Source organism: Chamaea fasciata, unplaced genomic scaffold (assembly GCF_029207755.1).
Source record: "Chamaea fasciata isolate MVZ Bird 193981 ecotype frontalis unplaced genomic scaffold, bChaFas1.0.hap1 SCAF_3, whole genome shotgun sequence".
NCBI lineage: Eukaryota > Metazoa > Chordata > Aves > Passeriformes > Sylviidae > Chamaea > Chamaea fasciata.
The window spans coordinates 32,043,398-32,059,609 of NW_027094088.1; the positions used below are offsets into that span (position 1 = coordinate 32,043,398).

The 16,212-nt window shown below is 37.4% G+C and overlaps 1 protein-coding gene across 2 annotated transcripts in view; it reads right to left on the minus strand.

The window, feature by feature from the left end:
- The window catches only part of PLD5 (phospholipase D family member 5), a 166,182-nt gene that overhangs the window by 44,294 nt on the left and 105,676 nt on the right, over positions 1-16,212 (minus strand). For both annotated transcript variants that reach the window (XM_066180409.1, XM_066180410.1), the window contains 2 exons: positions 15,594-15,762; positions 7,421-7,535 (listed from right to left, as the gene is read on the minus strand). In XM_066180409.1, the coding sequence (XP_066036506.1) occupies positions 7,421-7,535; positions 15,594-15,762 (284 nt within the window). The remainder of the gene's footprint in view (positions 1-7,420; positions 7,536-15,593; positions 15,763-16,212) is intronic.

The window sequence follows — 16,212 nt, forward strand, 5'->3', positions numbered from 1 at the left end:
TGTAAAACTAGTACCTGCTTCTTTCCTTTAAGATGGGATACAGCTAGCTTTGGAAATTCAGCTTGATAATTCTCTCTACACAGAAGTCTGTCAAAGTTACTATGCATTCTAAGAGGCAAAGAACTTAATGAGATCTTCCATCTTGGAACTGGCTTTAGGATTGCTTGCCACAGACTTAAAGTTTTTGAGAAAATACCAGGAAACATTCTCTAGCAGCAACTAATAAAAGCTAAATCAAAGCATGCATCTACTCTTTTGTGGTACCCAAGCTGTCTAAATTAATAATAAAAACTGAACAAGGCCGGATTCATAATGAATCAAAATATAAAAATGAATTTTAAAACGGATATAAAAGGTGTTGCCAGTGGAATTTTCATTAGGTACCTTTTGTACACTCTCATATTTTCAAGTGTGACTTAGAGTTTTAGAAAAATGTCAGTATTTATGATTTGAAAAGAATGGAAGAGATTTCTCACTCTCTGTTCACACACACCTTTATTTAACTCTCTGAAACTCAGATCCAAATTACTTGCTTCCTTCAGGAAGACCTGCCCCTCAAAAAATCATGCTTACTTCTTAATGAAAAATCATAGGGAAAAAGTAGTCATGTTTTGGTACTGCTGCAGGAACTTCTCCCATCTTAACATCCTTCCCTCACAGACATTCTTGGAGAATCCAGCCTAGTAAATGCATGAAGAAAGCAATGGAGCAACAGATCCATCCATTCAATGCCTTATGTAAAACCATCCACTGAACAGCAGCTGTCAAGAGCACTCTTTACACTCCAATGGAACATGCATCAGATAATATTATTCTTATGGTACATTGTGCAAAAACTGGCCATCTGGACAGGCAAAAATCTCTTCAAGATCCACCTTCAGGATTCCAGCTTCCTATTATATGAATGGAGTGTATTTTCTTTTTAGTCTTTGCAGAGTATTTACATTGATTCCCAACATTATCTTCACATGAAGAGGAATTAAAATCTTAATTATAATCAGAAAATTCCAAGTTAAAAGGGCCCTCAGAAGATCATCTGACCCAGTTTTTTTTTGAAAAAGGGAGCTTATATGACATTATCTAGCATCCTGCCCAGTCACACTTGGAAACCTTCAGTGATTGAAACTCTACCATGTCCCTGAGGAAGGTTGTTCCAGTGAATGATGGTTCTTACTGAAAAAAAATTTCCTTCTTATCTGGAAATGAATGTCCTTATTACATAAGTTTATGTTCTTCAACCAAATAGTTCCTTACAGAACTACTAAACTCAGCTTTGAAATCAATCTACACCTTTCCCATACACCAGAGGTATGAGGCCATTCCTCACAGAGGCTTGTCTACTTTATTCTTGAATTTGCCAGTGATAACTCTTGTCTAATCTCTTTACAGACCACTGCCCCCATATTTTGAACATTTTAAAAATAATACTTAAACCAAGTATTCTGAGCTTAATATAAATCCACATCATCATGGTTTACCCAAGCAACGCCTGCCAAAAAACTTCAGTTGCCGAAATCCCAAACAGTTTTAGGCCCAAAGAAACTTACCATTAAATGTTCCCTCTAAGTGTTATAGCTTTATCTTTTCCAGAAAAAAAAGTCAGTTTCTACAAAATGGTCTGATTCACATTGCTAGGGCTTGCAGTATACAAAGGCTCAAGTTCAAAAAAAATGTGCGAAACTCACAGTTTATTTTGCAAGAAGAAACTGCTCTGATATTCCCAGACGATCTCCATCTTCTCTGTGACATATAAAATGTCTTTCAGTTTTTCTATGGTATGTTAAAATTTATGTCTTTGCTTCCCCCACAAGAAGACAGGGAAAGAGAACATGATTGTGACCAGCAGTAAAAACTCGTGCCCCACGAGCATCCCAGCTCTAAAACTATGCAGAACCTTAAGTGGCCAACGGAAGCAGAATATGGAATTAAACACATTTCAACATTTATATAAACCATATTTACTATTGCTGTCCATTGTGCTACACTTATGTTAAGACTATACAGGAAAGTACAGGAAACCTTCAAACTTCTAAAAGTCCCTTGACGTTACATGAACTTGAGCTTTCTGGTGCCATGGCAGATTGAACCTACTGCAACCAGGTTCCAGTGGTACTTCCTCCCTTGTCCACCCAAGCTACACGTTTCCTTTCTCTGTGTTGTCCCCAGCCTGTGAGATCACAGGCTGAAACGTGGAAATCTAACGCAAATGACAATTAAGCTAGCAAAGAAAAAAAGCCGTCTGTAGCCAAATCAGCCCCCTGAACTGTCTCACCACATGATCACTGGTGCAAGGAAGAAGGCAGGGACAACATATGGCTGGGGAGAGCAAAGAGGAAACTGGGATGGTGCAGCTGCCCAGATATAACTTGATTTAATTTGTCATGGAATGGTATCTGTTAGTGTTTGTAATCTAAAGGGCACAACTCAATGCATAAAAATTTTCTAGAGCTTTACTATCTACTCATTTATTTGTTACCCTGCAACAATACAATTTTTTAGTACCTGTTTTGGTTGTATCTGATTAGGGAAGACTGTAATCCTGGGCAAATGTGCATGAACTGCTCAGTGAATAACAGCTGCACGTATGATCTACTGATTGGATCCTGCCTTGTGACAATGACTTCCTGTTATCCTCTGGTTTCCTTGCTAATGCACAAAAGTGATTAGTTGACTTAGAGGATATTTTTTTCCTTAAATCCCACTGTGGCATGGACATGTTCCTCTTTTCTTATCTGGCTCAGTCACCACAGACAAAAGACAAAATATTCCTTGCAAATATATTAAAAATGCTTCATGAAAAAGGAGTACTGGGGAAAAAAATAGAAAAGGAAGGAAGCAATTTAAATTGAAGAAGGAAAATCTGTTGGTATGTCTTAAAAAGCGTGAGCACTATCAGCTAAAATAAGATAGCAATTAGTAAGGGATTTAGATTCTGTTCACGTGAGAAATAATACAACAACCTGCTAATTGGAGACAGTGCTATTCAAATGTTACTGATGAAAAAAGACTGGTACATAATTATGTGCTAGGAGGGGGAGGGTTACAAGAAACGTTTCATTCTAGTAGACTGAGCCGCAGCTGAGGAAAGGCTAAAACAATAACCATGAAAACAAGCATTAATAAGCTACTGTCACAGTACAAAGAGGATAAAGAAAAACATGTTTGTTTACACAATGAGCCAGATTTTGTCTAAAGACAGACCTACCTTTCACAAGAGAGTCATATACAGATATGCATAGTATGGATACACACATGTCCTATAAAAATATCATCATCGTTTATAGTCTGTTTAGTAATAATTTTAACAACGTAAGCTGGGAGAACTTACATGTGGTTGTTTTTTTTTTTTAATTACTAATATACTTTTTAAAATTTTAATTGTGGCTATAGAAAACAAATGCTTGGGTCTGGCTTCTGGTGCCATTAATCACTGCTTGTCCCCAAGAGACAGAAACAGCAAGAAACCTCACATAACAGGGATGTTGTAAAAAGAAATTCATTAATACTGTATTTGCAGAGCACTCAGATACCACAGTGAGAAACAGCACGGAAAGGCCTATGAGGAAATTAATCATTCTGCATTCAGTGCAGGATCTGGCAGATGTGCAATGAAGAAAGTCTAGAGACATACATTAAATATGAAGATAAAAAAAGATTCTAGCTATTACCAGCAGAAATAATATCCCCTGAATGAACATCAACTGCCTTAGGCATTAAATGTTTCATGTATTCTCATTCAATATAACGGAAAACCCTCTGATTAATATGGTAAGATTACAACAAGTAGCAGCCAGGTATTCTGTGCAAAATACAGAACCTGATAGCATAATTAAAGTCCATCATAAATATAGACCACGCGATTAATATTTCCTCGTTTTTGCATGTTTAGTTTTGCAACTAAATAACACTCCCACAGTCCAGCAATTATTGGCAAATGTACATTAACTCAGCAGTCAGAGAATCCTGTCACCACAGCTGACACAGTGTGGTATGTGTTAGCACAATAAATCAATCTGTGTTTCACACTGCAGCCACTGGACTCCTGTAATCAAGCTCCCCTGCTTTACAGCTACCTCAAGTAAGTCAGGGCAAAAAAAAGTTACTGGAGTGATAACAAACCTGCAGGCTCACAGCTAGCTCAGATGTCTGCAGTAGCATTGAAACTGTGAATTACTAATTTTATTTTACCCCACATCAGTTCAGTTCTGCTCCCCCGTTCACATAAGTTAGGCTTTACCTTACCCCATCAGCCCACATTTGAAGTCAGATTTGAACCTTCTCCTCTATTAGTCAATAGGGACAGCTGCTGCAGAGGAAGGATGTGTTGAGAGGACTCTAAGGTAGGATGCACCGTTGTGTTGGAAAAGATCTATAAAAACTGCTTTATGCAGTTCTTCAGAAATGGTGAGGAGAGGCAAGGGGACTCAGTGCATGCCAGTCTAGAAAAAGGAAAGATGTGCTAGAATAATCTGTCTCACAGAAATAGTTTCAACACCCGTGTTGAGATGCAGCAGTACAGGAGCCTACCGTGGTTCCTTGTACAAAAAAGCCAAAACACTGCATGAAAACATACGGATGACCAAGTACTGGTCTCCAAGCAATCCTATGTGTTTAAACCAATTCTGCTTTGTCAAGGCTACTTAAAGCAGACAGGGCATGCTACCTGAAGATTCCCTTAAGGTTCCTGGGCATTATATTAACAGGTACATCTGTGGCCAACAGCCAAATTATCCCTCGTCCTGGCCCTAGGAACCAGTCTGCATCACATGAAGGCACAGCTCAGGGGTTCTGATCACTCAGTCTGCTGAAAAGAAAGGCAAGACTCTTCTGTCCTCTTCATGCAATAGCAATTCCCTCTCATATTCAGTTGAGCAGTCTGTCCATACTGTTGCCCGTGGTTTGGGTGCCAAGCATGTTTGCTGCTTAGGATCAGTCAGAATAGTTTCTCAGGTGATGGACCCCAGAGTAGTGCTTGGACTCTCTGCTGCCTAATTCAGATTGACACCACAAGTTAGGACTTGGGTCTGCTCAGACAAATATATTCTGGTTCTCCATCCTGAGATGCTTCACAACTTGCCTGGGCTACCGATTTGTTTCCTGCTTTCTTCACCAAGAGCAGAAGGTATCCATTACAAAGGGTGCTGGCATATTTTAAAGACAAATCTGACCAGTTGCAGGAAAAAGGAAATTAGTTGTCTTCATGACTGTAAGTCCAAGTGATAATGCACAGCTCCCTTTCAATATTCAGTTCTGACTGATTTCTGAGGATGCAGGTGGCCAGCCCCTCACAAGGAAAAAGAATAGTAACTTTAGTTGATAGCTTTTCCAGGATAGCATGGCAAAGATTAGTGGTGTCTTTTTTTAAGCTAGCTTCCTACGTAGTTTCTATTTGACACAAACAGGACATACCATAAACTGCTCATACAAGGTCTACTCATTTCAAGATAAAATTAAGACAAATAAATCTGACTGAATTTAAAACTAATTTATTTCTTTTCAGGAATGCAAAACCAAAAAAAAAATTATTTTGCTTCCATGGAGATAAAAACCAAAGAACAAACCTAAATGAGTGAAAAGAATTGCAACAGAGCTGCCAATCACCCTGCCATAACCAAGACATTCTAATAAAAATATGAGTGTAGAAATTAGCAGATCAAAACATGGAATGAGAAAAAAAAATCCATGTGATAAAATCTAGAAGTTGTAATATTGATGTTTGAGAAGGGCCAATAGTACACAACGATATATACAATTCCAGGGTTCAAAGATGATGATAAAAAAACTCACAAGAATTACTAGCAACTTTCTCCAATCCTTTGTAGCTCAGAGCACAAATATATTGATCCTTTCATTTAAATACTGTATGAGCTCCTGTCTCAGAAATCTAAACAAGGCATAAGGGAAACTGAAGCTGGTAAAATTGTAAAAGTCTATTCTGGGATTTTTTTTAAGCTCACAGGTTGGATTAATTCCCACATAAATTGAAGGAAGTGTTAACCATTTCTCCCCCTTTTCTAGCCAAGAATTTCTCCTCATCTTTTTTTGAAAGAGGATAGTTTTTTGAATTGGGTATTTTTAATTAATCATACGTAAAATATCTGTTGCCAGTACATTGATATGAATGTACAGGCCTACCTCTCCTATTCTCTGACTCGTAGAAATTTGGGATATTAGAATCACAGGAAAAAGAAACAACTTTTTGAAAGATAATTTCACTGACATTGATGTTGAATTACCTATTTTTTTTTTGAGCACATCAGAAAAAGACACTCCACATACATCTGACAAAGTAATTGATATATTACTGGTTATCAAAGGATCAATATCTCTTTTGGTTATGTAGCAGAAATCATCAAATCCCTGGAATAGGTAGTGTCATGAAATGGTAAGGATCTATAGTTATTAATTTTTAAATTAAAGTTTATTAAATTTAAATAACATGTCAATCTTGATTAAAAGCTGATCTCCATCAGGAAAAAGGACTTCTATTAGTAATATTTTTCACTTGTGCATTGAGGAGATTACAAGGAATTTAAACAAATATAGATTGATTTTTGTGCGAAGAGGGTGTCCTTTTTTCTTTACCACGAACAGTCAGGCTATGTTAGGGTGCTACTACACATAGCAACTCCTTTGCCTAATTAAATTTTTTAGAGTTTCCTTTGTGATCCATACAGGTACCTTTGTCAAAAATGATCACCATTAAATGATCACCATATGCTCTTTTTGATCTTTGAAAAGTGTATCTTACCCTTAACATCATGCTTTTATCAGATATAGATAACTAAGAGGAGAAATGTGTATGAGATTGTGGAACTCCTAAAAGAGACTGATTTCTTTCAGCAATTCTTAAATTCTCTTTATTGTTTTTCCACATGGTTTTACATAAAACAAGTTCATTTATGTAGTGCCAATGTGCAATTCCTTTTTGGATAGGGATTTTTGAGCCTCAAAATAATGATTAGGAAAGCAGAGACCAAAGAAACACACATAGCACAAAAAACCTTGTCACCTGCCTAAATCTGACTGATGATCTATTTTCCAGTGCTTCAGAATCATCAGTACCACACACATGCTGTTTTATTAATTTACTTTGCTATTGCTCAAAAGAAGAAAAGAATCTTGTCCCACAAGGTATTAGCCCAGACTTTAGGTTTACGTTGCCTGCTATTAAAATGGCTGCAGGGAATTTAAACACCTCTCTAATGTACTGCCTTTTTATTTGCTTGTGAACTGCAAACATCAGCTCCACTAACAGTTTCAGATTTCTGACATCTACGAACCAGAGAAAGCTGAAGGATTATAGGGTAATAGTGCAATACCAGTAGTGTGCAGTTTATGTACCATCTGAGACTGCATTTTAAATAACAGGAGCACCCCAGCAGTCAAGGGCATAACAACATAAAGACCTTGGTCTTACCCTTTGTTTTCAAGTCGTTTAATACCTTTGATTCCACGGGCAGTTTATCGCTCACTAGTTTTATCTCAATATTTCGGGACGCCAGTTCAAGCAATTTTTCAAAAAGACGCAGACCCTGGGAAGAACATTAAAGGAAAGCAGAAGCTTTTAGACACAATTGATCAAACTGCATGTCAAAAAATTAAAAAAGCATGTTAAAATAAAAAACATTATAAACAACATCTGAGTGACTAATATTACTGGATATGATCAAACCCACCGTAAAGGTTTGCAAGTCAAATTTGTCTCCTTGGAGAAATACTGTTCTGAAGGTCAATAAGGTTTCTTGCTTTTCTCAGATTGTGCAATACTGACAAGGTGACAGGTGTCAGGCAGAAAATAAAGTTTCCAGGGGTTTTATGCTGCATAAGCACATTTTGACATTAACTTTCTTCTAAATAATTGCAGTCTGTTGACTTAGTATTAAAAGCTCAAGAAAAAGAGTTTATTACATTTTTTTCTGTATTAAGTGATATTTTTGCAAGTGGTTCTAACCACAGTACAACATATTCCCAAGTAGCTGTATGCTCATCGTTAGATGAGTTATACCAAGAAGGAAAACAATGATCTATAGGTATTTTGTGTGCATTTATTTTTTATGCTGCTGTAAAATTTTACTATTTAAACCCTATTTCTAACACAGAAGAAGAAAATTCATACCGAGCTGGATACTTGTCAAAACAGAAATGAAGATGATTGTTTCATATGAAAAATAAAATTTTACATCACCACATTTTTCCATATCCAAGAAACAAACAAGAAGTAAAACTTCTGATTGCATTGTAAACATTTAAATTTTAGGTTCAATATTTTAAATTAAATAAAAAAGTTTAGTAACATCCAACTAGACCATATAAAGAATAAACTCTCCAGTGTATCACTCCTGTGTTGTTACTACAATTACAGCCAGAGTTCACTTCCTTGCTGCTATTCTGACTTAGTACTGCAGACACCACTTTCAATTAACAGTCCAGTACAGACAGATCTTGGGTTTATGCGCCTGTCAAAATGCCTACCCTACCTACACAGCTCACTTTAGACTCTAGGTAATGTTTGCCCCAAGGTAAACCTAAAACAAAAAAAAGCAACAGCGATACATCAACTTCCAAACAAACAGGTAGAAGATAAAGCTCTTCACAGAACCATGTTACATAATTCTCTGTACAAACTAAGAATCTTAAAAGGATGTTTCAATTCAACAAAAATGACCAAACCAAGAACAGTTTGAGATGATATGACGCAGCATGGACCAACAAAACCTCAGACAAAAGCCCTCTGCACACACTGAAAACACATTAGCAGCAGACAGTGGAAAGCCTAGAAATTTGCCCTCTAATTGCCTAGTCAGATTGATAGTTTGACCGTTGCTGGGCTTTAAGCATTACATAGGCACAGAAAGTAGTGTGTCCCCTGTCTAAAGTACAGACCTAATTTTTTAGTACTTAGTTACTTTGAATATATGTGACAAAATAAAAATATCCATCCCCCTAAATTATAGGTTTCTCAAAAATACCAATCAGCCAGAGGCTGCAAGGGAAACAGAACTACTGTTTGTTTTACTTTTGTAAAGTATGCCTTCTTGCTCACCCAAATTCATAGTATAGCTCCCTGCTCATCCCAGGGCTCACAAGAACTTAGTAGTGAACATAATGCTGCCATAGTGAAAGCATTAAAGAACAGCTAACAGAACAGGAAAACAAAAACATTATTTGCATGAAGTTCCAAATGCTTCTTAGATTCAGCATTTCTCAAGGTGACTAGGTGGTTCCATATGTAAGAAATGCCCTCCATGATTTTAACTCAGACACCCAAGAGCCCTGAGTTAGTGTGTAAGTCAAGGAGTGGTATTCCCTCACATACCCCATCAACCTAAAAAAAAATCCTGAATTTTTACACCAGACATTGTGTTGGGTCTTTTTAAGAAGGAGAGCTGATGTTACAGAGGATGTCAGAATTAATGAGATAGGAGTGTGGAGGAGAGGGATGCTGCATGCAGAGTTACGCAGCTGCTCCAGCATGATTCTAGGGGGCAGAGGTTCACTGCCCGGTGTACCTGGGTGCCCTGCTCCCACAAAGAGGGTTTCTCATGCAACTGCTACAGTCTGGCACTGCTAGACTCTAGCCGAATCTGGGAACAGCCATTGCTGCCCTGCTGTCTGCTGATTTCCCAGCCCTTGCTTTGCCCCATCCCTCAGCTACCCCAAAATGTCAAGCTCCTGGTATGCCAGAGCTCAGCCAGCCTTTGGATGTGCTTCATATGGGTCCCCTGACTGGAAACACCAGCACTTTTGGTTTTCATTAGCTACATATTTGCAAAAGTGAGTTGGGAAAATCAAGGATTAAAAGGTTTGCGTTATGCGTATTAACTAATATGCATGTAAGTAGAAACAGCTACTGAGATTCTCTGTGTTGATTCCATTTACCAGGTAGACAAATAAACACTGTTGTTGTTTAGGTTATCTGCAAAAAACGATTTTGTTTAGAACTACAGCAGAAAGCTCTAGCATACAAAAATAAAAATGGAAAATGCATTCATAGATTGGATGGAAAATGTTTATCATTATCAATACAAATTACTGTGTTAATTCATCTGATAAAGAAATGCTTAGAAAGTTAATGTCTAAAACTGGTAAAATTAATTGCTTCAGGGGATGGTTCCTAATTTTATTTCCCTATAGTAGTTATTTTTAGATATTATTGTCACTTCTACCTGCAGGAGATTATATTTACATATGATTTATAAAAGCTATGACAAGTCTGGACTTTCTGTATTAACTGTCGTTTGGACAAAAAAGGACCTGGCAGCACCTCCTGAGTTTGCCTTTATATTCTTACACCCCGGTGCAACCAACATTGCTGTCTCCGACAGGCCATGCTGCCTGCTGAACAGCCCATCCTATGGGTTAGTAGATTGCCTGGAGTGCAGCCCTGCATTCCGATGAAACCATCTCCTCTGAAAATGCATGTGTTTTCCCATCAAGGACACCACAAGCTATTCATTTACGGTATTTCCTCCCCCCCAAGTATGTGTATAAATGGTAGAACCTCAAATTGATTCAACACTTAATGCATCTCTAAGTAGCGATGGCTAAAACTAGGAGTGCACTCACCACAGATTTGTGTTTATACAGGTACATAAACACCACCACCCGTGACAAAACTGGAAAGAACTCCCTTTGTCTCACCTGTTACTGCATCATCCCTCAGCAGGCATTCACACCCTCACCAAGGCTCAAGCTCGACAAACCAAACTATGAAAAATTCAACTCGCTTTTAAAAGCAAATACATACTCCAGTAAAAAGGGTTACTAGAAAATCTTCCTACACTGCTGAAGAACCTAGACTTCTTCCCCATTAATATTAATTTGAAACCCTAGTTTCTACACTTTCTGACATGTTTACTAGCAATTTTACAGGTTTGTTCTATGGAAAGGAAAAAAGATGGGATGGAAGGTCTGAAATGTTTTGTTACTGCTGTCAGAACATTTGAAATGCTTCTGCTGAATACAAACCCTTATGCTGTCATTCAGACCACATTCCCTTTGTGAGACAATACCAGGCTGCTGCACGACTACGTGACAGTGATCAGAAGCATTTCTATACACCCAGCTTGTGAGGACTGAGAAATAGGAGCAGCCAAGTCCTATGAAACCGTGGCTGCCTTATAGCAATATCTGCATTTTAAAAAACAACACCACCAGAAATCTTCTTATCCTGACAGAATATTCTCTTACACTTTTTTCTAGGCAGTTTGAAAAAAACCTAGCAAAGGTGACAAAATAGAATGCAAGAAGTATTTATCACATGAAAAAATTTACTTTTGCATGGTAGCTTTAAACTATCATAAATCTCAAACATCAGTCCCAGCTGTTCCTGCCACAGAAAACTAATGAATTAAAAAAACCTCCAAAGTTGTCATAACCAAAAGGTCCTGAAATTTCCCCCAAAGCAATTTATTGGCAGACTCCAGACAGGCTGATTGTAGCTTGGCTGATTTCCCTTGTCTGCTCTTGTCTCTATCAGCACAGGTTCCTCATAAGAAATAAAATAGGGAGATACAAACACGAAAATGCTGTTATTTACTGAAGGACTCTCAAATTGCATTATTGTACTCTTCAGTAACATACAGTCATAACATATATCTACATATGTAGATGCCTACAGTTTAGAAAATGCTTATCTTTTTAATCCTACAGAAAAAAACCCTGGTTATTTCATAGACTTATCTTCTGGTTTTTTTATATATAATTCTACTATTTTTCCAAGTTTTCCCATAATCAAGCCTCTGGGTATATTTCTAAAACATCACTTAAAACCATAGCATGCTGGCAGAAACCAATAGAGCAAATAAATCAAGAAATTCCAACTTTTACTGCTGCTACTTACTACAGAACAAAGAAACTTAAATGCTTTCCTCAGTTCTTCTAACCAAACAGCTAATGCAAAGGAATGGAATATGCTTTCATTTTAAAAACTCTCCTTTCACTGAATTTATTTTCTATGCCTCAGTCAGTACCAGAGAAACATCACCACCAGAAGAGGAGAGATGTTTATGTTAAGATGAGCTTATAGATCTCTATGGCAGATTCTATCCAATTTCCACTTGGAGCTGCTAGATTTGGAGATATCCTCTTCTTTTTATTTATTTGCTTTTTAAAATAATTTTCAAGGAAGGGAACTTAAGCTCTTGCACTAGCATTTGTTCTACCAAACGAATCACTTAAGCTCCTTGGGCAATGACTGTGTGAGTGACTCATAACTTCTCCTAAGAGATACACTGCAAAGCTGGACAGCTGCCTTGCATGAGAGAGAACATCAGATGGATGAGGGACTTCTCCCACCAGGCCATTTGGGAGATGCACAGTAGATCGGTGAATAAAATCAGAAGTATCTATTTTTTATGTGATACTTGTAAAAATCAAATGCAGATCTACCTGTGATCACCTTATGTTTATCCAAATAATCATCCAGGGACAGCTGTGTCATACACATGGCAATACCAATAAGCCATGATAGCATTGATTCTGATCTGTGAAAAACAAACTGAAGTTTGTGAAGGACTTGCTGGAAATCTAAAAGGTCAATTTAAATTAAAGTTTCAAAACAAAAGATGAGCCAGAGGAAATGAACTGTGAAAACTGTAAACTGGCACGATCTTGTATTCACCTCTCTTTTCACTGAAAATGAATCAAAAGCTGTCCTCAAAAAAAAAAAAAAAAAAAACAAACTTCCATTTTTCTCTAGTATCTCTAAAGTGGCCAATAACTATATCAGACTGGCCAATAACAATAATTAGACTGGCCAATAACAATATCAGATTGCCACAGGAAGACACATTCCACAAAAGCCTCAGTGCTTGTACATGACAACTATCCTGCTATCTTGAAAATACATATATGACAATACAAACTCGCCAAAATATGTGGATTTTTTCTGAATGAGAAACGCAGTGTAAAGAGAAATCACTATTTTGCCCAGAAAATATTTGTTTACTTGACTGCTTTATCTGTCAAAGCACAGAAACACTGTCTCATCATGTGTCTGTCTTTAGAGAATCCAATTTAGCAAAACTCATCATCTCAGATGACTGAGCGTGGCTGTTGTGACCTGGACAGCTCAGTCAGCAATGAATGTTTATTTAAATTTCTAACAACAAAATACAGACAAGCAAGAGTCAAGGACACTAGGTAACACACTCACTAACAAAAATGAAGAAAAATACAGTAGGAAGTTCTGCAATTTTATATATGCAAATGTATACAGATCTATGTACGTCCAGTATGTATTTGGACAAGACAGACAATATGCATACATACAGACAACACATATATTGGGCATATATAACTATGTATGCATGTATATATGTATGTGACTACACAGACGTAGGTAGAGAATGCAGGTAAACCTTGTAACTAACTGAGAAAAACGAATCTAGCCAACTCCGCTTTTCTCCTTCGAAAACCCATGTCTGTTCAAGTGCTCTTGTGGAGTACCTTACTCTCCAACATTACTTCAATATTCACAAATAGGAAATTGCTAATTATAGAGCAGGATGTGGGTCCGTCTGGAAAATGGTTATGTCCTTAGTTTCTAAAAAACAAGAATCATTCAAGGAACAACTAGAACTGATTGACTAAGCACTGTACTACCCAGGAGTTTTGCATCTCAGCCCCTTACCTTTCATAATGCTTCCGCTACGTTGGGCAAATTTCCCCAAACTCAAATTGTAAAGACTTGAGGACACTGGACTTATTCTTCAAACAATTACTAGATTATAGTTATCAAAGCTCCTCTGAAATTATACATTCACTTCACCAAGTGGAGAAAGCAGATGCAACGATACAAGTTTTCTCCCTTCCCTTTCACAGCATGAGCTTTGTGTACATTCTCTGGGGCAGCACTTGGATAGGAAACACTGCCTCTAGGCAAATTTTTAGCAATCAGATTGGCCAATAACAATATAGTGTTTTAGCACGAATAGACAAGCTTGACAGAAAGATCTATCAGCTGTTCAGCCCACACTGCTGTACAAATGAGAAAATGACTGGAATATTAATTGCCTTTAAACAGAAGTAATTACTCATTTTTGTAAGCCTACTAGCAGGCAGAAGAAGATAGGTAGAATGGAATATTATGAAAAATGTTTCATTTTTCTGGCTTTAACTGTGCATTTGAGGACAAAAGACCAAATCCACTTCTTAGATGTCTCTTCTTCCTTTCCGTGCTGAACAGTATCTTACAGTTTTTACTTTGCAATGCGAATGTGGAAAAGGGAATGGATTTTATGCTTATCTGCTGGAATCCCAATTTCAATTTTGCTATTTTTTTTCCTCTGTTTGGGATTTGTTAGGCTCTGACAGTTTTGAAGCAAATGACGTGCTGATTTTTTTTTTCAGACAAAATATTTTTGAAAGATTCATGCACATATCAATTCATGCACATCCTAGAAATATCTAAGGCACTATCTCCTTGAATTCATCTGCTTGAATGACAGTACATGGGTTTGAAGCTACTTAGGAAATAAATTCAAATAAAACTTAGCTGCATGATTACATTGTGAAAAGTCAATATTTTGATATTCCATAAATTTATTCATAAACCATATTCCAATATTTATAAGCATTCTAAAATGAGGAGTTTGCATTACATTTTCTATTCATCTGCTCACCTTATATTTTCAGTATTCTAAATGGACATGCAGCAAACTTATTCTGAAGAAAAGTTCATGTATGCTGCTCAATTAGGCTACAGTGTATTTCAAAAGAACCAGAATATAGTTGGTTAGAATACCAGGATTTGCCTATCATCTAACAAAAGGCATTTTTTACTGCACAGCATCAACAGAACCAGAAAGGAAAGCCAAGAGTTTATGCCATGGTATAACAAAGTTGATTTCTTACAGTTACCTGGCTGTCATTTTAGCCCCATTTCATGTCAGCTGAGTGGCTCCTTTCAGCAAACAATCTTTCTAGTGGAAAAGAGGAGATACTCTCAGCCTATCCCTTCTTTGATATCTTAGTTTCACAAGTGATGCTAAATGGAAACCTTCCCTGACCATATTTCTAAGAGGATTGCTCTCAAGAATGAAGTGTTTGTTGGCACAGCATCACTGAAATGCATGTTTGCCTTATTCACTATGATTTATGATTTTTCATGCTGTTCTTAATTGCAGAAACCTCGGACACTGCTCCCTCCCAAGATTATTTTTGAAAAGCTATGAATCACCTGATACGATACTGTTCTTTGTAAGAATCCATCCATCTATTTGGCTGGAGAATTAATCCACATGCTTGCCTTTGTATTTCATCAATAGAAAATAATTGTATAGATTTATGAATATTCCCAAATAGGTGGATGTGCCAATATAGATACAATCTGACAGCTTTCTTAAGGTAACGCAATGACTTTCTTTCCTAAGATGGAAGTGCTATATGTTGAATGTTATCTAGTCCAAGCACACCACTGCTCTCAGAAACTTTTGTATTGGCAGAAAAATCCCCAAAAGAAAATTATTTTTTAGACTACCCAAACAAATAGTTCTGCTACAGGGAAGAGTTTTAGTTCTGTAAAATTAATAGTTTGACAATGAGAACAGACTGTTAAGGTCCCACTCTTTTGTTAGGCTAGAACATACCTGGCATGCTGATGGATGACTGTGATTGAGGTCCCACTGGGAAGATACTATGTCAACAGACTTTTCAGCCATATTAAGCAAATTCATCCAGCCTTGGAAAAGAGACAAATGGGATGGTGCACTGTCTGAATAGTTGATCCCTTCAGGAATATTTTCCACGAGAGCAACCCTGAGAATAGATAAGGAAAAAATAACCACTTAACAAAAGCACTTTTCTTTATTAGAAGGTTCCAAATTGTAAAGAACTTCAGTTTTTGGGCCTGGGGTTCAACATCTGCTCCCAGAGGCTCTCAGCAGTTTGCCACCCTGCAACTCTCTCTGAAGCATCTGACTGTCACGCTCCACACTTCCCAGAACAATGAAGTGCAGAAGCGACCTACTGCTAATGCAGCAAGGCCAATTAAGCTTTCAAAGCTCTGCAAAATTAGCTTACACAGGGAAGAGGTTACTTCTTACAACACAGTAAATGGGAATCAGTCCTTAAGGTGAGGATGGGAAGAATCAAACAATCCCCTCTTGCTTTGCCACTCTCATCTCTGAATATATTTTCTTCTCTCTAAGGAATGTGGCAAGATGTACACTCCCTGGCATTCTCTTAGGTCTGCTTTTACAGCTGACA